This window comes from Lontra canadensis, unplaced genomic scaffold, assembly GCF_010015895.1.
Source record: "Lontra canadensis isolate GAN:19392208 unplaced genomic scaffold, GSC_riverotter_1.0 scaffold19, whole genome shotgun sequence".
Taxonomy (NCBI): Eukaryota; Metazoa; Chordata; class Mammalia; order Carnivora; family Mustelidae; genus Lontra; species Lontra canadensis.
Genome location: NW_022631013.1, coordinates 23,572,903 through 23,597,278, shown reverse-complemented (window position 1 = coordinate 23,597,278; position 24,376 = coordinate 23,572,903). Strand labels below are relative to the sequence as shown.

Sequence of the window (24,376 nt, the reverse complement as noted above, 5' to 3'; positions counted from 1 at the left end):
TGTAATAGACAACAGCTTTCACATTCTGAACCTTTCTGCCTAATCCCCTTAGGTACACAGAAAGGTTACTTGATTGTTGTTGGAGAACTGGCAGTCTACAATTAATGTATTCAGTTAATTTCTTAAGAATCACCACAGAGTATTTCTTATCAGTGTGACCCAGAAAGTATTTAAAAATTTTTTGATAAAAATTCCAAAATGACAGAAGCCCCCAAAAGAATGCATGTAAAAATCACAAGTAAGGGCATTGTTGATTTGTTTCTTGGAATCAGTGGTGTTATTCATTCATTCTTTATCCCACAAGGTCAAATGGTCAGTCATGCATTTTTTTGTAGGCACTGCAAAGCATTTTCGAGATTTTCTGTAAGGAGTTATTGTAAATGAAACCAGCCTGCAAAAGCTCTTCCATGAAGACTGAGCTGAGCTTTGCAAGAAACGCCAGAGACAACAAAATATGCCTTTATCAATGGTACATTTGAGATGGGAAAGGAATGGGTAGGCCTTTCATAGAACAGATGGTATAATTTGCACATATGACAAAAAGCAGAACTGCTGTTTTGGAAAGGGCACACCAAAATAAAATCAGACATTAGATTTCTGGTCCCAGCTCTAGTTGCACTTACTAGCTCCAAGGCCCTTGGGCAAGTTTTAAAAAATCTCTGAGCTTTGGTTTGTCTCTCTTTACAATAAAGATCCTATCATCTGTTTTGCTTCTGTCACAGGGAATAGATGTTATCATGAGGGAATTTAAGTTTATGAGGTGATAGGAAATGAAAACATACAGGTGTGCCATTGATATTGTACATCTTCTTTTAGTAATATTTAACAGGTATTAATAACTATTTTAATAACTGGTTCTAGTGAATTTGCAGGTGATGGATTAAATGAACACTATTAAGTCTTGATATAAGGGTCATCGTCTATCTGAAGAAAGATTTTCAGCTGCAGAGTTCTGTCCTTGACCTATCTGATCATTTCTTTTATTATGATTTTAGTGAAATCATCCGTGTGATGCTTTTGTGTTTGTAGGTGAATCTAAGTTGGAGGTGGCAAGGGGGGGAGGCAGCTAATAAGACAAATACTAGAATTTTCATGGTCTGTACTTGTGATCCTATACAGGTTGCATTCTGGAATATTTTCCTGTAGGTATTTTTCCTATAAATATCATTTTTACAGTTATATATATCATGCTATATTTAAAGTTTTTATTTCCTGCTTTTTAAATAACTTTGCAGTGTATCAGAAAATGTTTTTCTGTGTTATAATAGAGCTATCTTTAATGGCTACCGAATATGATTTGGAGATATGTTCATCATAATTTTCCTAACCATTTTCCTTACTTTTCAATGTTCACATGCTTTCAGATGATTTTTTTTTCATTTAAGATAATACTCAGTTATTTTCAGTTTCTGATACTCACACGCTTGTAGTAAAAGCACAGCAGAGAGCTGTAGAAACTTCTTTCTGGAGGATTCGTTCTGATGTTTAGCTTTCCCTCTCCATCAGATCTTAGAGTCTCTGTGGATTGTCATGAGCCGGAACGTGAGCCTGCTTTTCACCACTGTCACGACGCTGCTGACCATCCTCTTCTACAGTGGGACTGCCCTTCTCAATTTCGTGCTGTCTCTGGTATGTACAGGTGGATAAGCGCATGATACCTCTCCTTCCGCAGTAAAGCATGTTGTGGTTCCATTTATGCTTCCTTCCTGTAGGTTCCAAATGTGATTTTTTAGGAGATATTATCCTTTGTTTTGCAGATAATTTTCCTGACCACACTATTTTATCTATTAAGTTCCAGCGATGAGTACTACAAGCCAGTGAAGTGGGTGATAAGCCTGACACCACTATCTCAGCCAGGTCCTTCTTCTAATATTATTGGCCAGTCTGTGGAAGAAGCTATCAGGTAGGGAGAAAATGTATGCTCTTCTTCTTTCCATCAGAAACTGCTGTCTGTGAGAAGCCTGTTTTCTGTCGCGAGCCTTTCAAATAACATTCGGTGCTAAACCGGTGGCAGACCTGGTATTTTCAGATATTTTTATTTCCTTTTGAGAGAGTAATGTGAGCAATGCAAGTGTTGATAGGAAAAAAAAAAAAATCAGTTTCAGTTTCCTGTTGTCAGTCCTGTGAGTTACAGCTTTCTCCCACTGTAGGCCCTTGCTCTAGCTGCAGCTCCTGTCATCATGTCACTTCCTGGGGAGAACCCCTCTGTCACACACATACACCTCCCCTTCTCTGGGAGCCCTCCTGTTCTCAGGCCCTGCAGCTGTGCCCAGGGGAGGGCAGCGGATGGTCTTTCTGTTTCTTCCTCTCTTCCTCTGTAGCCAGGCTGTCCCTTTGCATGAGGGTAGATTGGATACTGGAAAATGCAAAGTTTGTGGTTATTTTCAAGTCACAGGCTATGTGTGTATCTCACAAGTTCTGGCCAGAAACTTCTGTCCTGTTGTGCAGGCTTGGCTTCTGAATGAGATATTCTTTACCTTTTTTTCTTCATATGCTCTTCCCAAGTCATTGGCTACTCCCCGCCTCCCCCGCTGCAACCCTGCCTTTCATCTTTGTCATTTTGGATAGGGAAAGGCCCTTGCAGCCCAGGCCTATCTCAGCTCCTTCCCCACCCTTGTCTCTCATTGCTTTTAGCTCATTAGGATTCTACTGTATTTTTACTGCTTACGAATTGTTGTCCAAATTAAATCCTCATGTTATCTATCAAAGCTTCTTTTTCTAGTAAGTTGTTCGTTAAATGGTCTTAAACTTACCTTGAATAGTGAATCTTTGGCTGGCATTTATGTTTCCACTTACTTTTAAGAAATAGCATTGCTTGCAACAAGTCTTTTATAGAAATCTTGATTTGACCTGATAATTCTGTCTGACTGATCTTGGCTTATTTCTTCATTGTGTTCATTTAACAACTGGTTGAAGATACTACTTTGTCTCTGGAAAACCCTCAGTTACATTCAAATAGCATGCATGTTCCTAAAGTACATTCTCTCTAGAAAATTTGCTGGGTTATCTTTCTTTTTCCTACTAGCAAGGCCTGGGTAAAGTCTTCATCAATATCTTGCTTCCTTTATTGGCCATCAGGTAGGATTTTAAAAAATGCCCTTATCCTCTGTGGTGCTCTTGGGTATCCATGTGGGGCCATCTATGTAAAAATTCCAAGTTTTGGAGTTTATTATCTAATATAACAGTTTTCAGGGTAAAGCTGTCTTCAGGGAGGACACCTATTGGCTTTAGCATATATGGTCATTGGGTATCATCTTTATTGAGTAAATCAAATGTTGAAAACCCTAGCAATAAATTCATGTCAGTTTATCTAAATGACCTTATCTGACTCAGAGAAGTTTAGGTAAATAGCTCAACCAAAAAGAAAAATAACCTATTTTCCCAATAGGCTGAAACTATAGAATCAACCATGTCAAAGGTTGGCAGAATCCTTTAGTCAATGTGACTAAAGATAAGCCTTACAGAAAAATAACTATCTTGTCCCATTAAGAACCTCAAGAGAGTTACTTCCTTTTCCTGAAATAACCTTTATTAACACTGACTCTTATTCTCACAAAAGCTTTTCTGTTTTCAAATCATGGTTCTTGAATTTTCTCTTGTTCTGCTTTCTTAGAGTGAACCATTGGTCAACCGTTCCTCTGTCATTACAGTCAATTTTGTTTTCATACCAAATATGCCAGCTCCTTTGTTTCCAACTTAGTTCTTTAATGTCATGATTGCTTGGAATTGGTAAGCAGAGCTGTGATTTGTACCTAGTCCAGCTGATTGAAAGGACATATTCTAGGCACCTGGCTGGCTCAGCTGGTGGAACATGTGACTCTTGATATTGTGAGTTTGAGCCCCACAGTTGAATATAGAGTTTTCTTAAAAATAAATTTTTTTTTAAAAAGCAAGCAAGCAAGTAAGCACATATCCTTCTAGTATACCATGGTGCCTTCTTCCAGGAGGACCTGGTTGGGGCAGAAGATTATAGTTTAATTTGTGGTAGTGTTAGGACTGTTCAAATGGACACATGAGGCTGGCAGCTAGAAATTCAGGTCTTTGGCTCATCAAGGAAATTTGAGGTTAGAAAGAGTATGGTCATCTATAGGGAGAGGAAATACATATGTGCCTTTTCACAAATTAGATTTGCCTTATCTTCTTGGGATTGTACAAACTAATTATGCACTATAGCAGTAGGCCATGTCTTGGTTCCAAAGGATACTGGTATCAAAACCATTCATTTTTGTCATATTTTTGATATAAGAAGATTTCTAAACCCTTAGTACTAGAACTATAATCTTAACAGTTGTCAAAACTGAGAAATACAGTACAGACCAGATAACTTGACTGGATCATTTGTATAACCACAGTTATGTAAATTAAAGATTTTAACTCAAGATAATTTTTAGCGGTCCAAGTGCTTTTTGTCTCTTTCTTTATTGGGTCAAATTCAAGACCTAAAATGGACAGGTTTTACACAGATATCTCTGAAGAGATATCTTCTCATGTATGTAAGATAACAATGAGCTCTAGTTCTCGAGCGCTTGCCAGATTTTTCATTCTGAAGGATTGTGTTCAAGATGGAATGTTTCTTCATGGACAAAGATTTTAAGAGGAAAAATATTACACACGTGATTATGAAAATGTTATTATAAAGTCCTGAGAGTGCAATTTAATCTGTGATCAGCCTCCATAAACATCAGCCGTTAGTCGTCGTCACTGTTGCAGTCAAGTGAAAATCATTCAACTCGTTTTATATGACCCATCAATAAGTTGAAAGGGGAATTAAAATTGGGAGTTAACTGCATGGCCAGGCAGCCAAACTGTCTTGGCTCCTGAAGCTTCGCCTTCTGAAATATGTGGCTATTTTATGATCACCGTTCTGTTGAATTTTTGAATCTCAGTTACGATTCTCAGTTCTGAATAAGTAAATGTTTTTTTCTAAACTGGATATGTTTGTGTATTCATTTGGGTTTTCATTTCATAAATTTTTATGTTAGTGGCATGTATCCCTTATCCCCAAACCATTCTCGTCCCTGGAGAGCATGTTGTGTCCTGAATGTTTGCATCACACCCTTTTCCCCTGATGCTCCCATTCTGCTTGCTCTGGTGGAGATATTGCACATTACTAAGTTGCATGTTGTCACGGCCTCCGTGCAATTTAGTGTGTGTGATATTTTCACATGAGTGCATGCACACGGGTATGGCTCTTGCTTGTGGGATTATAGCTTTTCAGCGCCGGTAGGTGGGAATCCTACTTATGAATTGTATGGGAGAATGTATGTGCTGTGAAATCTCTTTTTTCTTTTCCTTTTTTTTTTTTTTTCTGGAACATGAATGTGCTTCTCACCTCTGCCCCCCAACTCTGGAGAATTAAAAGTATTTGGATTAAAAAAAATCAGTGTCACTCATTCAGTAAATCAGTATTTCCATTTTTGACTTTGAACAAATTAAATATTCATTGGGAAGAAATTCTCATGAATTTAAGGTTATAAGCATCTGTTTAAATTAAAATGTATAAGGAAGAGTTTCAAGCTGTAAGAAAATATAGTTTCATTTATTTGAAGAGGTAGCTCTTCAAACAGTGGAATAGAGAAAAAGAATCTTTTATACATACTTGGGAAAGTCAAATTAACTGAAGTTCTTAAATAATAGCCCACTCAATAAAAATAATGCCTTTTTAAACTACTCAATTATAGATCAGTTTAATAATCTTAAACCTTTATGTCACATTTCCAAGGAAATGTCCTCAAGAAACTTTGTCTTGTATTTAGTTTCCCATTGTGCTGCTCTAAAAATTGTTAAATTAATTTTAATAACCTTATAATTAGTGTTGAGGTACAAATGTTTGCTATTTGTCTATATGATTGAAACAGCCCCTTGTTTGTTTTTTAGTTAGCATTAGAGTAAGCATCCATGATCATTGGGCACTGTCAAAGACACAAAATCATGTATTAATGTATAAAAATATTGAATTAATATTTCTATTGCCAAGGACTCCAGTTGATTGAATGTGATGTCACTGTTGTATGCTTCAGTGTGTGACAATGACTCACTGTTTTTTCCAGTGGGGATGGAAGGCTTCCACAGAAGCAGCCTCTCTGTGCTCCTCAGCAGCGTGCTAGGTCTGCTCATGCTGCGTGACCATTCCCCTCTGCAACGGGGAAATCCAGTGTCATCTGGGTTTCTGTACATTTCACCATAGAGCTGGGTCTCTGGGGAAGATGAATCAGGAAATGGAAGGAGATGTAACTTTTCAAGAGAGGTTAGGTAGTAGTGAAGAGAGCTGGGGGATACCTTACCCGATTGGTAATTTTATCTGCTGTGTTTCTGGAAGCTGGCCTGCCCTGTCTACTACCTAGCCTTCTCGGAGGGACAGTATATTGCAGTGAGTGTAGAACACTGGTAAGGTCATGCTCGTGGCTGTTTCCTGAGGGAATAATAATCTGATAGTGTCTGATCTTTAGAAAGAAAAGAAGGGAGAACCAGTGTAAGGAAGTGTTGGGAGTAGGTGAAATTTGATTTGGGGCTCTTTTCTTCTTCCTTAGATACGTGCAGTCTGCTTGTCTATGGTCTGGAGCCTGGTGTTCTCACAGGGCGTAGAGCTTCTTGACTGTGGCTTATCATTCTCCCCAAACCCCTCCTTGCTTCAGTCTCACTCCATTAATCCAGGTCATCTGATCAAATCATGGGTTGTCTGGCCATTTTTCACTTATTTAGAAAAGTAACAACAACACCTCCTTTTTTCTTTCTTTTTTTAAGCTTCTTTGCCATCTCTCCCCCACAGGAACACCCTTTTGGTCAGAAATGAGACAGCTGAGATATTAGCTAGCTTATAAAAGAGTTAAGTGTCATCTTAGAGTTCAGTTTGTAAAGGGTAAGGAAAAAGCTGGTTAAGCATTAAATCCTAACGTAACCAGGCATTTTTTTAAAAAGATTTTTAAAAAGTATTTATTTATTAAAGAGAGCACAAGCAGGGGGAGGGGCAGAGAGAGAAGCAGACTCCCTGCTGAGCAGGGAGTCCTGTGTGGGTCTAGATCCCAGGACTCTGGGATTGTGACCTCGGCCGAAGGCAGATAGTTAACCAACTGAGCCACCCAGGTACCCCAGGCAATTTTTTTTTTTAAGATTTATTTATTAATTTGAGGGACACCTTCCGCTTGGGTCATGATCCCATGGTCCTGGCATCGAGTCCTGCATCATGCTCCTTACTCAGTGGAGAGCCTGCTTCTCCCTCTGCCTGCCTCTCCCCCTGCTGTGTGTTCTCTCTCTTTCTGATAAATAAATAAAATCATAAAGAAAAAATATTTATTAATTTGAGAGAGAGAAAGCATGAGCCAGGGGAGGAGTAGAGGGAGAGGGACAAACAGACTCAGTGCTGAGTGGGAAGCCCAATGCAGGGCTCAAGTCCGTGACCCCCAAGATCATGACCTGAGCCAAAATCAAAGCGTCGGACACTCAATGGACTGAGCCACCCAGGCGCCCCTAACAAGGCATTTGAAACCAGTTCAAGCCCCTAGTGCAGAGGAGTTAGATATATAGTTGACCCCTGAACAATGTGTTAGGGGACACCAACCCCCTACACTGACAAAAATTTGTACATGACTGTGAACTTTCCAGAAACTTAACTACTAATAGCTTACTGTTGACCAGAAGCCTTACTGATATCATAAACAGTTAACACATACTTTGTATGCCATTCTTGTTATATACTGTATTCATATGGTTTAGTAACTAAAGAAAAGAAAATATAGAAGAGATCATAAGGAAGAGAAAATATATACCATTACTGAAAAATATCCCCACATAGGTGGACCCGCATAGTTCAAACCCATGTTGTTTAAGCATCAAGCATACAGTTGTGTAATTGAGCCACAGACACACACCTTTAGTGCCATATAGTATAAATCCGCAATAGTATTTATTAGGGGAGAACTTAGACAATAACCGGTTGTGAATGAACTTGGAATTTTTATTCACAGGTATGCTTAGGTGGGACCTGACTGGACTGGATGCCCTGGAGCCTGCCTTCCAGTAGAGGGGAACCCTGCCCTTTATGGGTCTGCATATAGCACAGGGCAAGGGAACGTCTGTAGGACTGTCTTAACAGTGGAAGGTTTCTGAATGAGGATGTGACCTTGTTAGAAGAGGGGGAGCTTCCAGCTCTGTGGCTAGTATCAGTCTCATCCCTGGAGCTAAATCAGACCGGTTGCACCAGCATAACTGTGCTACCGAAACGGGAGGAGAAGGGCACCCAGGGTCTTCTGAATTTGATTCTCTTAAATTGCTGGGCGTTAGTGTAACACGAACACTATACTAGTGTTAGTATAAAGCCTGGAGATGTAGTTGGAGAACAGTGTCAGTGATCTTTGAAGAGTCACTGCAAAAAGGTCCCGGAAGACTGGGCACAGGCAAATATTCAGGAGAGAGGATTGAAGTAGACAGTAGAGGAAAACTAAGTGTTACATGAATATTAGCCTGGTGAGCTTGATGCCAGTTTTCTGTGAATTTCTAGAGTAGATGCTTGATCATGAGGCTGTGAACAGTTATGAAGAGAGGAGTAACTTCCAATGGCACCATGCGTTCGTGCAGCACAAATCAAATGTAACCACCCTTAGAAAATGCCACAAGTCCACTTTGGTGATTTTTGCAAGAGATTGGATGAAGTATGTCTTCGTTTCTTTGATGACAAGATAGGAAAATGCTCACTGAATTTTGAGTATCCAAAAAAGTATTGATGAATGCGTTGATACCAGTGAGTGAATGAAATGGGAAGATCATCTGTCATTGGTGTGATTATAAGGAACAAATACTCTTTGATTAAACTAGTGATTTCTGGCAACCCATTCAAACTGTATTGTGCATGCCATTAATCATGTGTCAGATAAAGTTGTATTTGATTATGGGAATGAACAATTCCTAGCAGTCCCTGAATTTTAGGTTCCAAAGAACCTGAGAGATCAGTCATTATATACACTGTATTTTGGGGTTTTGTTCATGTAGCTTCCCCAGTACCTTACAATTTAAAATAATTAATCTAAGACTTTGTTGTATGCTTCTTCTACTCCCAGCTTTGCCACACCCCATATCTCTCTGGCATGCAGCAAAAATTGGAATACCTCCAAAAACTGCAAGAAATAAAAAAGAGAAAGTTACTATGTGCATTATTTTTAACCTTACTAAAATGCTAATTGGTAATAATGACACAATTCTCTAATAGCACAAACTTAATTGCCTGCCTACTGTGCACCAGTCACTAAGCTTATCACTTTAGTCGCATCATTAATCTTCATCGTAACATTAGGAAGTCAATGCTTGTCTCTGTTACCTCTGTTTTACCGTGAAGCAAAGTGAACCTCAGGGAAGTGTTACAGTTTTGAAGATCATGCCACTAACCAGTGACAGAACTGGGATTCCAGAGCAGCTGGTGACAGAACCAGAGCTCTTTTAGGTCTTGTGACTCTGATTTCTGTATTGTTGCTGCCGAATCCACATCCTGTTTGCCTTCATTAACATTTCTCATGTATTACTGCATTCTTGACTGTTGCCTTTCTCACTACCACTCCTTTCGTCTCATTTATTAGCTCTCGGAGTCTCCTAACTTCTGGGCCCATGGCCCCAGTCCTGTCCCTTCTTTCATCCATCCTCTACCTGATATTTGCTGAGCACCCGCTGGGCACCAAACACTGAGTTAGTTACATGCTTTGCATATTTTATTTCATTGATTTCCTCTTGGGTCCCCTCATTCATCCAGAAAAGAGACCTCTGGTCAGATAGCAAGAGAATGTTTTAAACTGGGAGTGTTCGGTTTTTGTTTTTTTTTTTTTTTTTTTTTTTTTTTTTAAAAAACAAAGGCCAAAAAAAAAAGGCTCAAAATGAAAGCCTGAATTCTTCTAAGTAAAAAGGCAGTACGGACCCTCTTGGAATTACTGGATCTGTATTGCTTCAGTCTGTTCTAGCTCCCGCCTACGCACCCAGCTCACTAAAAGCCCAGCCCCCTGGGGCCGCAGTGGGGCATAGAGCTCGCCATAGAGTTGTGCCAGTAGGATATGGGTGCACACACTGTGGGCACTGTGTGTGCCTTGTCACACCTCTTGTTCCTTTTCCCCGTCTTCATGTATGTCTTCCAGAACATTTCACTCTTAATAGGGTGAATAGGGCCCCAGTTTGTCTCAGCATGGGTGTACTGAGCCCCAGTCCTCTTGGAAGTGGTCAGCTAGAATAACCACTATAGAATGATGGCTCTGACTAGAACCAGATGTCATACAGCTCCTCAGGCTTCTCTTGGTGATGTCTTGACTTTGAGGACCATCAGGTATATGTTTAGTCTGCAGGTGAATATCATAGTAATACTTAATAGGAATCTGAATACCAAAAATACCAAAAGAATACCAAAAATCTTTATCCAACATATTGACCTTTGGTGAGTTGTGTGCCTTGACTGGGAGTTAAAATACCAGAGTGATCTAGTACCCAGATCCAACTATATCCAGAAGAGTTTTCTTGCCTTTTAACTATAAATAGCTCAGCACCATTCCCCTAGGCCCCTGCGCTCATTTTGAGCTTTCTTCTCTTCTTCTTTTTTCTTTTCTTTTTTTTTTTTTTTAAAGATTTTATTTATTTATTTGACAGAGAGAGATCACAAGTAGATGGAGAGGCAGGCAGAGAGAGAGAGAGAGAGAGAGAGAGAGGGAAGCAGGCTCCCTGTGGAGCAGAGAGCCCGATGCGGGACTCGATCCCAGGACCCTGAGATCATGACCTGAGCCGAAGGCAGCGGCTTAACCCACTGAGCCACCCAGGCGCCCTTCTTTTCTTTTTTAAAGAAAAGTGCATATGCACTTTCAGTTTAACAGATTTATCTGATCTTTGACCAAGACTCTCTTCTTTGGATGAATGAGGGGATCCCACAAGCAGTCAGTGGAACCACATAGGCAAAGCACGTAGCTCAGTGCTTGGCACGTAGTGGGTTGTATTCGTTTCTGATTGTAGCTAGAACATGGCCATAAGCTTCGTGGCTTAAACCACATAGAGCTTTTTTTATCTGGCAGTTCTGGAGGTCAGAAGTCCTAAAATACAGGGTGTCAACAGGGCTGTGTTCTTTCTGGAAGCTTTAAGGGAGACTCTGTTTCCTTGCCCTTTCCAGTTTCTGGAGGCTGCCTGCATTGCTTGGCTCCTGGTCCTCTCTACATGTTCAAAGCCAGCAGTGTAGCATTTTCAAGTGTCTCTTTCTCTCTGGCCTCTGCTTCTATCCTCACGTCTCCTCTAACTCTGACTCTCCTGCTTCCCTCTTTTTATCAATTGTTTTTATTGAGATGAAATTCACCATTTTAATCATTTTAAAGTGTACAGTTCAGTGGTTTTAATATATTCACAATTTGTACCTCTATCACCACTGTCTTATATCAGAGTCACCTTCTTCTTATAAGGACTTCTGTGATTACATGGGGCCTCACCAGTAATCTAGGATAATCCTCTTAATCTCACAGTGCTTGGCTTAATCCCATCTGCAAAGTTCCATTTGCCATGTAGGGTAACACCTTCCCAGGGCCTGGGCATTAGGATGTGGATACTTTTGTGGGGCTGTTATTCAGCTTGACACACAGGTCCTTAGCAAACGATAGTGTCTCTGGAACTGACCTTCTCAATTTGGACACACTAAGCTTTTGTACTACAACTTTCTAGAGTCTTCATCAGAATCCTCTGAGCATCAATGAAATATACTGGTCTTAGGAAATACAGGTACAATAGCTCTGGTAATAAGTACTGTTTATTGGGTACCCAGCATGCCCTGGGTCAGTTAGGAGGACTTTTGGATGCGTTGCCATTTAGCTTTTCTTGAGGTTGAGTTGCTATTTCTGCCAGTACTCACCCTTAGAAGACCAGAAGTATGAAATTTAGCCTTTCCCCTTGAAGAGATGTGGTATAATAGGGCAGGCAATGACTTCTGACTGATCGTCCATGGACTCTACGCTTTCTTTGAATTGAAGAGATCAGAGGAATTGCTAGTGTTTCTTACAGAATTAAAACATATCACATGACCCAGCATCTCCATTTCTAGGTACATAAACTGGAAAGCAGTGAAAGCATATGTCCATGCAACGACCTGTGCTCGAATGTTCAGAGCAACATTATTCACAATAGCCCCCAACCGGAAATAGCCCAAATGGCCATTAGCTGGTGATTGGATAAACCGGTTGTGGCATATCCAAATAATGGAATGCTACTCAGCAATTAAAGAGAAACAGGCTGTTGATGGTAATGTGAGCAAGTCTCAAAATACGGGCGTAGGTCGAAGAAACCAAACACAGAAGCTGTATGATGGTGTGAACGTCCTTGACACTACCGATCTGTCCAGTTAAAAATGGTTAAATGGCACATTTCTTAGGATGTATGTTTTACCACAATTTTTTTTTTAAAAGCTACATAATGTATGATTCTATTCATATGAAATTCTGGAAAAGGCAAAACCATAGTGACAGAGAGCATACCTAGTAGGTGTCAGAGATCAGGGTTCAGGGAGGGGTAGACTATTCCAGGCCATGAGGGAATGTTTTCAGGTGACAGATGTTGAACATCTTGGCTATCGTGGTGGTTCTGCAGCTGTATACGCTTGCCAAAACCTATTGAATCAATACACCTAAAGTTGAGTTTTATACTGTTTATGAATTATAGTTCAGTAAAGCTAATAAAAAGGAGGAAAAAATGACTAGGAATCTGATGGAGTTAAAAAAAAAGTTCTGTCTCCTGGTTAATTATTAGGGGATTTGTCTTTCTGTTTTATAGAGAGCTTGTGTATCAGGTCATAAACAGTACGACTGAGGGGAGTACATGACCTTTGCATCCCTCATTGGGTTACACGAACACGTTCAGTACCTGTGAACAGTATCTAATACATTTAGGGTCCACAGAATTACTTGAATGTTGCCTTAATGAGAACATTATCAACAGTCAGTATTCCCAGAGGCAGAGGAAGGAAGACTATGTGCTGTTTCTACCAGGGGTCATTTCTGGGTTGTTTTGCCTACTTGCCACCCAGAGGAGTGATTCAGTTGAGATATTTTGTTGCACGTTTGATACTAACTTCATTTTGGTGTAAAAATTTTTAAATAACAGGTTGGTAAAACCTTTTGAATAACATAAGGTTGGTGAAAACATCTATATCTTTTCTCATTGACGTCCCCAGTTCTGGTCAAATTCTGTAGCTTCTTAAAATTTTTATTTTATTTTTTATTTTTTTAAGGATTTTGTTTATTTGAGAGAGAGAAAAGGGATAGTGAGAGAGCATGAGCGGGGAGGAGAGGGAGGAGCAGGATCCCTGAGAGCAGGAAGCCCGATGTGGGACTTCAGGACCCTGAGATCATGACCTGAGCCGAAGGCAGACGCTTAACTGACTGAGCCACCCAGGGGCCCCTGTACTTCTTCTTCTTCTTCTTCTTCTTTTTTTTTTTTTGAAAGACCTTATTCCTATTAATCTCCCTGGGGTATTTGACCTTAATATCATCCCCTCTTTCTCAAAAGCTTCTTTCTCTTTTGGTCTCTGAGAATACTACACTCTAGTGATTGTCTCCCAACTGCAGGTATGATTTCATTATCTCTTTGGCTCATGTATCTGTGTCCTTAGGTCCCCCGTGGGAACACAGCCCATTGCCCCATTTTCTGTGGGCTTGTCCCTGAGGGTATCTTATCCTTTCCTGTGATTAATCTCTTCTGTCACATCTCAAAGCTCTTGTCCCAAGTTCTCCATCAACTTTGTCTTTTGCTTCCAGCTACCTCCAGGGTATTTTCACCGTCCTTGTTTCTTACCATTGCCCAAACTAAACGAATTCCTTTTTCTTCCACGTCCTCTCTCATTCAGGGCTTTTCCGTGCCCTTGAGACACTGCTCTTCTTCCCCCCTCACGTTGAAAACCTGGAGCTGGGCTACTTTCCCTTTTCCCCCATCTCCTCTGTTCATTCGCTGTTCAGATATTTTCTGTTTCCTCTGGGTTCTCTCCCTTCCTTTCAGCCTTTTTGATACCAATTTAATCTGCGTCTTTATTGTCAGGGGTCACGTGGCAGAGGTCACATTCTTGAGTGCAAGCTGCTGGTCAGCATGACAAAGGAGGTTTGACAGTTTGGGGAGCCCTTTGTCACTAAGTCCGTGTGTCAGAATTCTAGTAAATTACCAAATCTCTAGGTTCTGGAGCTTCACTTTGCTCTTACGGTCTATCTCTTGGGATGCTTTGGAAAAGCTCAATGTTTCCTTTTATGTGTCCGGTGTCCCCTTTGCTGCCACAGCCTGTAATTTTTTAATGACAGCTTTTCCTTCTATCTTGAGTATATGCTTATGCTTCCCCCGTGGCCTGCAGAATCCTGCATTTCGTTTGGGATAACTTTGCTGCCTTTGTGCTCTCTCTAAGCAGTTCCTAATTTCTCCTCCTGACCAATAGTGCCTTAGTATTCCAACTGAAATCCAAAGCTGAAGCAGCTGACATTGCAGATTTTCATGTACTTCATTCCTGTTAATTACCAACTACGTGCATCTGTTTTTATCCCTTTTGTTATTTTCCTCTCTGATTTTACTTGGGAGGCAGTTAAGACTTTTTTTTCCCCCCATAAATTCTCTTCCATTGACCTGCATTTTCTGATAGCATTTGTAAAAGTTTCTTTGTAGGCTTGGGTGTAGAGTTGAAGGAACGTGGGAAAATTTTGTTAATAAGAGAAGACCCACGAAGTGCAAGTTATATTATCCTGCTCTTGTTCTTCCCAAAGGGGAGGGCTGGCCACAGCCTGTATTTCTCAAAATTTAACTGTGTCCTCAGAAATAAGGTAGTCGTGCTTAATTTTTTTTCCATTTATTTGGCGGTGAAAGATGTGCTTTGGAAGGGGAAAGTTGATGAATTACCTCAGTGCATAGGCTGTTTTAAGGTGTTATAGTTCAGATATTTCTTTCACCAGAGAAATTTAGTAAACATGAAGTCAGAGGCCAGGACATACTGATTTTTTTGAATCACAATATGATGCTGTTTATTCACTTTCCCTTTTATCTTTGGGCGTTCTAGAGGGGTGTTTGATGCTTCCCTCAAAATGGCCGGCTTCTATGGATTGTACACATGGCTGACTCATACCATATTTGGCATCAATATTGTCTTCATACCATCAGGTAACAATAGAATCATAATTTCCATTGCCCTCTGTTTAAGGAAAATTAAGCCATTTTCTGTACATGGGGAAATGCCATCTTCCTCAAGCTTAAAATACTAAATTTTGAGATCTGATCTAGTCTAGAATAGGAGCAGAAGTACGATTTGTAATGTGTATTGATGCTGTATTCCCAGCACTTCAGCAGTACCCAGCACTTAGAAAGCAGTGCCAAGTATTTGTTAAATGAGTGAATGTCCTAGTACTTAGCACAACACCTAGTACATACTTGGCACTCAGTGAATGTTTGAATTGAACTGATTGGCAGGGAGCAATGAGTTGGTCAAATAGCTTTGTACCATGAAGGATACTGTCCCTCAGGCAAGACGAATGTATCCGAGGGCACATAAGCTGTCTCCATACCCCTTAGGATCTGTTCTGATAATACCCTCGTTCTGTAAGCACCAGGATGGTTCAAAGCCACCCTTCACTTTTTCCCCTACATTATCTATGCTCCTCTCCTTCCACTTTGCCTTCCGTTATTACTGTGGCTGCTTGTCTTTCCAAATATATCTGCCTTCCACATTTACCCTCTACCACCATTTTTTCCCCTTTTGTCCACACTCCCTTTCTTCTTTACATTTCCAAATTCATTCTTAATCTTTCCTACTTCACTGTCCTCTAAGCCCCCCTGTGACGTGCAAGCAGCCTGAGAGCACATGGTGGTTGTTTCATAATGACCTTGTGAGGCAGGCAGGGTCAGGGGGATTCCTGCTGTAGAGATGAGAAACCAGACATTTGCCAAGATCACATATCTGGCTAGTGGTAGGACCAGAGCTAGAATCCACAGCTGCTTGATGTAAGGCCTTTCATCCAGGGTTTTGTTTTTATTTTTGTTTAAATTACATTTTATTTTTGTTAGAAAGAATCAAGATGAAGAATATACATTCATCTCTGGGGTTGAGAAACTAATTTCTACTTTGACTTTGGACTCAGTACAAATTTTGACCAGTGCTTTACCGTAGTATTATAGGACTGTATATTAACTAACCATTGTTCAAAATAACAACTGTGGGACATTAGAATTTTGTTGCTTAAGAGATTGATGAAGTAGACACATATTTTTCAGCATCAGCTTTTGAGATATATATCAAACCTTCATTTAACTAGCAAATTCAGTTAACGGGGCATTATCATGCACTCGAAATTTGAGTTTGTATTTGTTTAACTTGTTCTGGTGTAATTAAGTAGGAGGAGCTAGTACTTAGGTTCTCCTGTTTTGTTATCATTTTAATGGTGATGTCAAGTTGCTTTTCTTTTAATCTTAGCATTAGCAGCAATCCTAGGAGCAGTGCCATTTCTGGGGACATACTGGGCAGCAGTACCTGCAGTTCTAGACCTGTGGCTCACACAAGGCTTAGGGTGCAAAGCCGTCTTACTGTTGGTTTTTCATCTCTTGCCAACATACTTTGTAGATACGGCCATCTATTCGGATATATCAGGGTGAGTATCCGCAGAACTTCTCAAGCTGCTGGTGAGTCATATCCAGGGATTTATGTGGCCTTGTTAAAGAAGGGTTGTTTTGTTTTGTCTTCCCTTTTGGGGTTGGGAAAAGGGACAGATGGTAGGATTTTTCAGTGAGGTAGTCCCTATGATCCCACTCATACAATCAGATTTTAATGTAATATAGTTAATACTGTTTGCGATTTTGTTGTCTAAGTATTTACAATACTTAGACATATAGTGAGACCCTGTGTTAACACAAAATTGTGGATAATTTTCTGTTTTAATGATATTTTAAGTTAGGAAAGAAATATTATTAGGTGTACATAAAAAGTTTTAAGTACAGTAATGAATGAGTGGTTATTTTTAGAACTTCTTTGCTTTTGGAGAAAAACATTAAGTTGTAGTTCTGAGATTTTCCATGTGAAACCAAATCTCATAAAGTTAATAATGTCTAATAAGCAGAGCTCTCTTTACTTAAGATATTTAGTATGGTTCTAGGATGGGTACAGGTTAGATTTAAGACAGAATCCAAGCTTTGGCCATGTAATAAAATAAATAAATACCTGTTTTTATAGATTTTGGTATTTCTTAGAAATTGCATTAAGTAAATCAAGCCAATTCTTACTTAGTCACATATCCAGATTCACATTACTTATTAGAATCTAGGATATAAGCAAATGCTGAATTTTCATCAATTTACTCAAATTCAGAATATGCCTACTGAAACTGTCATAATAGTTAATATATTAAATTTTTTTAAGTAAAGTTCACCATCACAGTAAGTGTAGACAAGAGCTCAGTTCATAGAAAGTGTCCCCTTCAGTTAACTGAAAATTTACAGGGACAAATGATATCCCACCTTGTTTTCTCTCTAGTAAGTTGAAGTAGAAAACAAATGATATATAACTACTCTGAAGCCCCAAAGTTCCAGAGCAATAAGAAAAAGCAACTCCATGCACAAGCCTTAGGGAAATTATTATGTCTAAAACTTGAGAGAGAAATTTAAAGACAAAAGGAGAACATCAGGATGTAGTTAATTGGTGCTTAACAGTTGAAATTTACATAGAGTAGTTATATGACTTTATCATTAAATGTTCTCATTTGTCGAAACTTTAAATTTTTTATTAATGTTTCTAGCTAGAATTTAAGATTTATATGTGATTTTATCTTAATAATAAAATACTACCTTGTTTAACCAGCATTAGGAAATGAAAGATTTCGTGTAAATTGTTAGATTTTTTAATAAATGAAGACTTTATTTAAAAGCTTCCACACTTTCTTTTTTTAAGCTTTAAGCATTTTTGGTGGAAATTTTTTAAAGTGTATTATTTAGGGAAAAAGCTTACTTACATAGCATAATACATATGTGGAATACTGCCCTAAATTGATTTTTTTTGGGGGGGGAATGAAGATGGATTATGAATATAATATATTGGTTTCCTAAAGACTACCTCACCTTAAATCTACTTATTGAACTGTAACATAGTACAGAACATTATTCCAGAGTTATTTACCCCTCAGTAAATAACTCTGGAATAATGTTTGAAAACTAGAACTAGAACATACCTTCTTTCCCAGTCCCTCTTAACGTTAGTGGTCATTTGTTACTGTTATCGCTGTGCCGAGCTGCTGTAACCTCTTACTGTATTCGGGGTACGTAAGTGATCCTGTGATAAGCTGGAGGGCAATCATGACTCTCCTCTGAGATAGAAATCTCGGGCTTTGTGACGGATAGTTTCCTCAGGATGCCCTTTGTCATTACCCTTGTTTAAAAACTATTTAAGGATATTGCCACAAGTCTAACCTATCAATAACATGAATACTATTGTATTGCCTTATAAAAAGCATAATTATTGGAATTACACACTAAATTGTGCCCCTTTAATTATTCTCAGTGGAAGTAAACTGAACACGTGACTTACGTAACCAGTCCTCAGCCAAGACTAACCTAGGTCAGGCAGGCATGAAACGGGTGTAGGATATCTGTTTACAGTTGGACTTCACTCCCTCCGTTGCTGGACCTTATAAAAAGGCAGATGTTGTCTGTGTTACATAGGTACATAGATGTGTCGCATCTCAATATTAGTACAACCGACGTTCAGTTATCTGTGCAGAGATAATCTAAAGAAACCCGGTTATGCAGTCAAAGGCCTGGTGTGTTAGGAATGAACACTGTGCTAGAGATATATTTCAGATTTACTCCAAGGTTTATGTTTGTGAAAAGCCATGAGCTAATCTGTATGCTCTTTCTTCCAGAGGTGGGCATCCTTACTTGACAGGCTTGGCAGTGGCTGGCGGGGCGTACTACTTAGGCCTGGAAGGAGCAATCATTGGGCCCATACTTCTCTGCATACTCGTGGTCGCTTCCAATATCTATAGTGCCATGCTAGTGAGTCCCACGAATTCAGTGCCCACGCCAAACCAGACCCCGTGGCCTGCCCAGACTCAGCGGTGAGTTAAAGCAGAATACCATGAACTGGGTGTGTGAAATTGAACTGTCCCATGGTTTATTTTTTTACGTGAACGGTCTGTCAGGATATAGGTATTTCAGTGCGCAGCCTCCACTGAAGACTATAGAAGACTCCAAGTAAACAGAAACCATTCGTTTGTAGACATTTGGGTTTCAGATACCAGGAACATTTAAAAACTAAATTGGGACAGAATTGTTCATGTCATGAAAGACCAAAAATAAGTAAAACATTAAAAAAAAAACACTTCGGGACATGTACCAGATTAAAGGTAGAGTCTGGAAGTAGGACAATCAAATGCAATGCAGGAATGAGTGGACGGTCCTGGATTAAGTGTGGGGAGAATTGATAAACAACAGTTATGGAACAGTTGGAGAAATCTGAATATGGCTATGTATTAAATAGTATTTTTATATCAGTGTTAAGTTTCCTAGCATGATACTGATAACCTTGGTTTTATAGCAGAATATCCTTTAGAGGTAAGGTGTCAAGATGTCTGCAACTTATTTTCAAATAGTTGAGCCAAAGCTGATAGAGGGGACGTGACTAATAGCAACATACTAACAATTGGTGAATCTAGATGAATGACATATGGTTGTTAATTGTACTAGTCTTTTGGTTTTTTGGTAAGTTTATACTTTTTCAAAATAAGTTGGGGAAAAATTTTTGAGTATACCAGTATGGAGTTATAACTTGTTATTTTCCAAGTACGGACATACAGTTCATAATTGCTCTCACCTGTTGGTCACTAACAGTTCATAAAATAAATTACAGTGTAATATGAATTATAAGTAAAAATTTTCTCTGATTGTGTCAAAATTTTATAAAGCTTTTTATTGAGGTTTATCTTCCATGGGGCTGAGATGCACATCTTAAATATACAACTGGATGGGTTTTTTCAATGCATATACCCATGCAAGCATCACCTTATTAAGGTATAGAGTGTTTCCATTACTCTAGAAGGCTTCCCCATATACCTTCTCAGTCACACCCTTCTCTGCTAATAATCTGCCTATCTTTGAACTTTGCTTAATAGGGAATCCTGTATATTAAGTACAACTGAGTCAGGTCTCTTCTGCTCAACGTTGTGTCTGCTGCCTCCAGCCACACTGTCGCATGTACCAGTCATCCTTTTCTCGTGCTGCCTAGTATTCTAGTGCATGAGGATAACCACAGTTTATTCATTGCAGTGATGGACATTTATGTACTTGCCAGTTTTTGTTTTTGTTTTTTAAGATTTTATTTATTTATTTGCGAGAGAGAGAGAGAGCGTGCCTAAGCAGAGGGAAGGGCAGAGAGAGAAGCAGACTCACGGCTGAGCAGGGGGTCTGATGCGGGACTTGATCCCAGTGGGATCATGACCCAAGCCGGAGGCCAATGCTTAACAGACTGAGCCACCTGGGCGCCCCCTACTGGCCAGTTTCTTGTAGTACATGTCTTCTGGTGGACAGGAGTACTTAATAGTGTATGCCAAGAAGTGGAATGGCTGGGTATACTTCAGGTTTAACTTCGGTGGAAACTACTTGTTAAACAAACTTTATGTTAACAACAGAAAGGTAATATGGACTGTTAAGAATGAAAAAGTAAGAAGTCTCAGAATAAAGAATTTAAACTTTTCAGAGACTATACTACATTGTCTTTATTAGTCTCCACTGGAAAACTATTTTTCCTCCCGTTGGGTCTTCTGGTTTAACCAAGGAGTTATTAATGAGTTGATTCTGAAAATGTATTTACTGAGACTATTTTATGTTTTTCTTTAAAATTCTTTAGAAACATGGTTCTGCTTATTTTGTGTCAGTGTTGTGCTTTGTGAAGAAAGACATGGCCCTTTAACTCCGAAAGGTCAAATACAGTTTCTGAGTTAGACTCAGTTGATTCTTAGACTCAGTTGGTTCAAGGGCCATTTTAGCTAATGCAAGGCACTTAACTTGATGGCAGGGAAAAATCTCTTTCCTTAAAAGGAATAAAAGGAGAGGGGCGCCTGGGTGGCTCAGTGGGTTAGAGCCTCTGCCTTCGGCTCAGGTCATGATCTCAGGGTCCTGGGATCAAGCCCCGCATCGGGCTCTCTGCTCACCAGGGAACCTGCTTCCTCCTCTCTCTCTGCCGGCCTCTCTGCCGACTTGTGATCTCTGTCTATCAAATAAATAAATAAAATCTTTAAAAAAAAAAGGAATAAAAGGAGAGGCACTTAGGTAGTTTTAACAAAAGCTTCACCATTTCGAAGGTGGTGACCCTATGATTTCTGCCTTTGCTTCTTAAAGGCAAGTATGCGGGTACCTGAGAAACCCGTGAACAGTTACTTGAAAGCAGTAAAAGAGCACTTGCTAACTGGGTACCCTACTCTTTGGGGATCCATACAAGAAACCAAAAGAAAATTGGTTGATCGATATTTGCTGTTATTTTAGAAAAAAACTTTTCATGATTCCAAGTTAGTAAAGAAGGAATTGGTGCTTTAACTAATATGAATTCTTCCACAGGCAAATGACCCTTTTCCCCCTTCTCTAGAGGTGGGATATTATTAATTAGGTGGCATGGGGACTAAAAAATGCTGTGTGAAGGCTTTTATAGACTTCATCTTTTTTTCCCTTAAAAGTTATGTAAGCATGTAGTTGTAAGGGTCAAAAATTTCTACAAAACTTACTGTGAAAGCTATCCTTTGCTTTCCCCTTATCTCTCCTTTTCTGCTCTGAGAAGAACCACTTTTTAAAAGTTTTTAAGGTTTTTTTTTTTTTTTTTTTTTTGAGAGAGAGAGATTGAGAGGGCATGAGAGGGGTGAGCATCAGAGGGAGAAACAGACTCCCCGCTGAGTGTGGAGCCTGACACTGGGCATTGATCCCAAGATCCTGGGATCATGACCTGAGCCAAAGGCAGATGCTTAACCAATGGAGCCACCCAGGTGCCCCTGAAAGGAACCACTCTTTGACTCCAATTTCATTTTTACCTCCATTTCTTGAAATAGCATGTTTATTTCTTGATTTTTTAAATGTATAGGCATTATCTATTTACTTCCCAGTAATCCCATTATCTATTTACTTTTCCCAGTTGGAAAGTGAGAAATTTTAGCTCTTTTACTACCCACCTCCCACTGTTATTTATTTTCTTAAAGTTTTTTGAAGATTTTATTTGACAGAGAGAGAGGGAGGAAGTGTACAAGCAGGGGGAGCTGCAGGCAGAGAGAAAGGGAGAAGCAGGCTCCCTATGGAGCAGGAGCCCGATGTGGGACTTGATCCCAGGACCCCCGGATCATGACCTGAGCCAAAGGCAGACACTTAACCGACTGAGCTACCCAGGCGTCCCTCCACTTCCCACTGTTAAACTGTGATATTGGTTAGATCACTGGCACTTAAATTATTATGACTCCCGTAAATTATATTCCTATTTGAGCCTTCTTGTATATTCTATCTGTATTTCCTTACTTTATACAACTTTTTTGCTTTCCTTTGAGTTATAAAGATGCTTTGATTTGTTGGTTTTGTTTTGCAAGTCCTTGTAATTAGCCTTAAGCTATGCACCAGGTGTTCACATCTCCTCCTGCTCAGTGTGCTGGGCTGTATCAGGTGTACCACACCATCTGTCTTCCCGCTGAAGTCACTTCTGGAGTCTTCTGATCTGCTCCAGCAGACGCTGGCTGCCCTTTTGCCGGCTGTTCAGCTGTCATTTCTTCAGCTCTCCCCTGTGTTGGAATTCTCACTTCCTATATCATTCCCCATATTATTTTCTTCCTTGATTTATTCCCTTTTTGTTGGGGCACAACCTCCTGTAGATTTTTGGGAAAGAACGCAGGGGGAGTAAATTTTGGGGGGATGATGCATATCTGAAGAGGCTTTTCCTAAAGTACTTAATCATTAGCTTGCCTGGGTAGATAATTTTTTTTTTTTAAGATTTTATTTATTTATTAGAGAGAGAGAGAGCACGAGCACATGAGCAGGAGAAGGGAGAGAGGGAGAGGCAGACTCCCTGCTGAGCAAGGACTCCATCCTGGGACTCCATCCCAGGTATCATGACCTGAGCCGAAGGCAGATGCTTATCAACTGAACCACTCAGGTGCCCCGGGTGGAGAATTTTATGTTCAAAAATTTTTGCCTTTCGACTTTCTTTATTTCTTCATTGTCTTCTGTCTTCCGTGCTTGTTAAATGTCTGAAGCCGTTCTGATTCCCAACTCTTTGTAATTTAATTGTTTGAAAACCTATAGGATCTTCTTTGTTTTCCTTTTTTTGTTGTTCCAAACGGTATTTGATAAGACCTTTAAAACTGGAAGCTTATGTTCTGAAGTTCTAAAATTTTTCTTGTATTATTTCATTTATGATTTCCTTCTCATCCTTTTAGAAACTTAGTTTGATGTTGAGTTTCATACACGGGTAATCTCGTTTTCTTATCTCTAATGTTTTTCCATTTCTGACTTTTTGCCTCCATTTTCTGGGTGATTTCTTCAACTTTATTTTCCAAACCCTCCACACATTTCCCTTTTTATAACTTTTTTTTTTTTTTTCCCCAGTCTGGTTGATCAAGGTGTTATTTACATAAATAAAATCTACCTTTAAAAAAAAATAAAATCTACCTTTTAGCATTTATGTAGTTATTAGTTTTCAGTGATGTATAACAAATTACCACTGACTTAATGGCTTTAAAACAACATGCATTTGGGGTGCCTGGGTGGCTCAGTGGGGTAAAGCCTCTGCCTTTGGCTCAGGTCATGATCCCAGGGTCCTGGGATCGAGCCCTGCATCAGGCTCTCTGCTCAGCAGGGAGCCTGCTTCCTCCTCTCTCTCTGCCTGCCTCTCTGCCTACTTGTGGTCTCTGCCAAATAAATAAATAAAATCTTAAAAAAAAACAACAACATGCATTTATTCTATCCAAGTTTCCGTGGGCCGGGAGTCCGGGCATAGTTTAGCTGGAACTTCTGCTTAGGGTCTGACAAGGCTGCAGCCAGGGTGTCAGCTGGAGCTGGGGTTTCCTCCGAGGGTTGGGTTCTAAGCTTGCCTTTGGTTGGCAGGATTCTGGCTTACAGTAGTGGTACTGAAGCTGGCAGCTCCTGGAGGTGGCCCCTCTCCATAGGCAGTTTAGTACCATGGATGTCAGCTTCTGCAAGGTCAGCAGGAGAGCTGATTTCTGGCTTCTGGCCAGGGGGAGGTGGGCAAGGATGTTGGACTGCTTTTTAAGTAGACTTCAAAGCAGCCCTTCTGCATTGAGCCCCAGCCTTACCCACTTCCAGAGTTCGCTGTCACCAGTTCCTGAGCATTCATGGCAATTTCGCCAAAGGAATCAAATTGTTTCCTGGCATTTTCCACACTGGCCTAGGA

At 39.8% G+C, this 24,376-nt stretch overlaps 1 protein-coding gene across 6 annotated transcripts in view; it reads left to right on the top strand.

Annotated features, from left to right (window-relative positions):
* Positions 1–24,376, top strand: part of TMEM245 (transmembrane protein 245) — a 96,601-nt gene that overhangs the window by 63,369 nt on the left and 8,856 nt on the right. For 2 of the 6 annotated variants that reach the window (XM_032860805.1, XM_032860804.1), the window contains 5 exons: positions 1,507–1,629; positions 1,758–1,903; positions 15,023–15,123; positions 16,430–16,604; positions 18,864–19,058. In XM_032860805.1, coding sequence (XP_032716696.1) covers positions 1,507–1,629; positions 1,758–1,903; positions 15,023–15,123; positions 16,430–16,604; positions 18,864–19,058 — 740 coding nt within the window. Of the gene's footprint in view, positions 1–1,506; positions 1,630–1,757; positions 1,904–11,664; positions 11,718–15,022; positions 15,124–16,429; positions 16,605–18,863; positions 19,063–24,376 lie in introns of those variants that run through there. The other 4 variants (XM_032860806.1, XR_004383047.1, XM_032860809.1 and 1 more) reach the window with 4 other exon arrangements.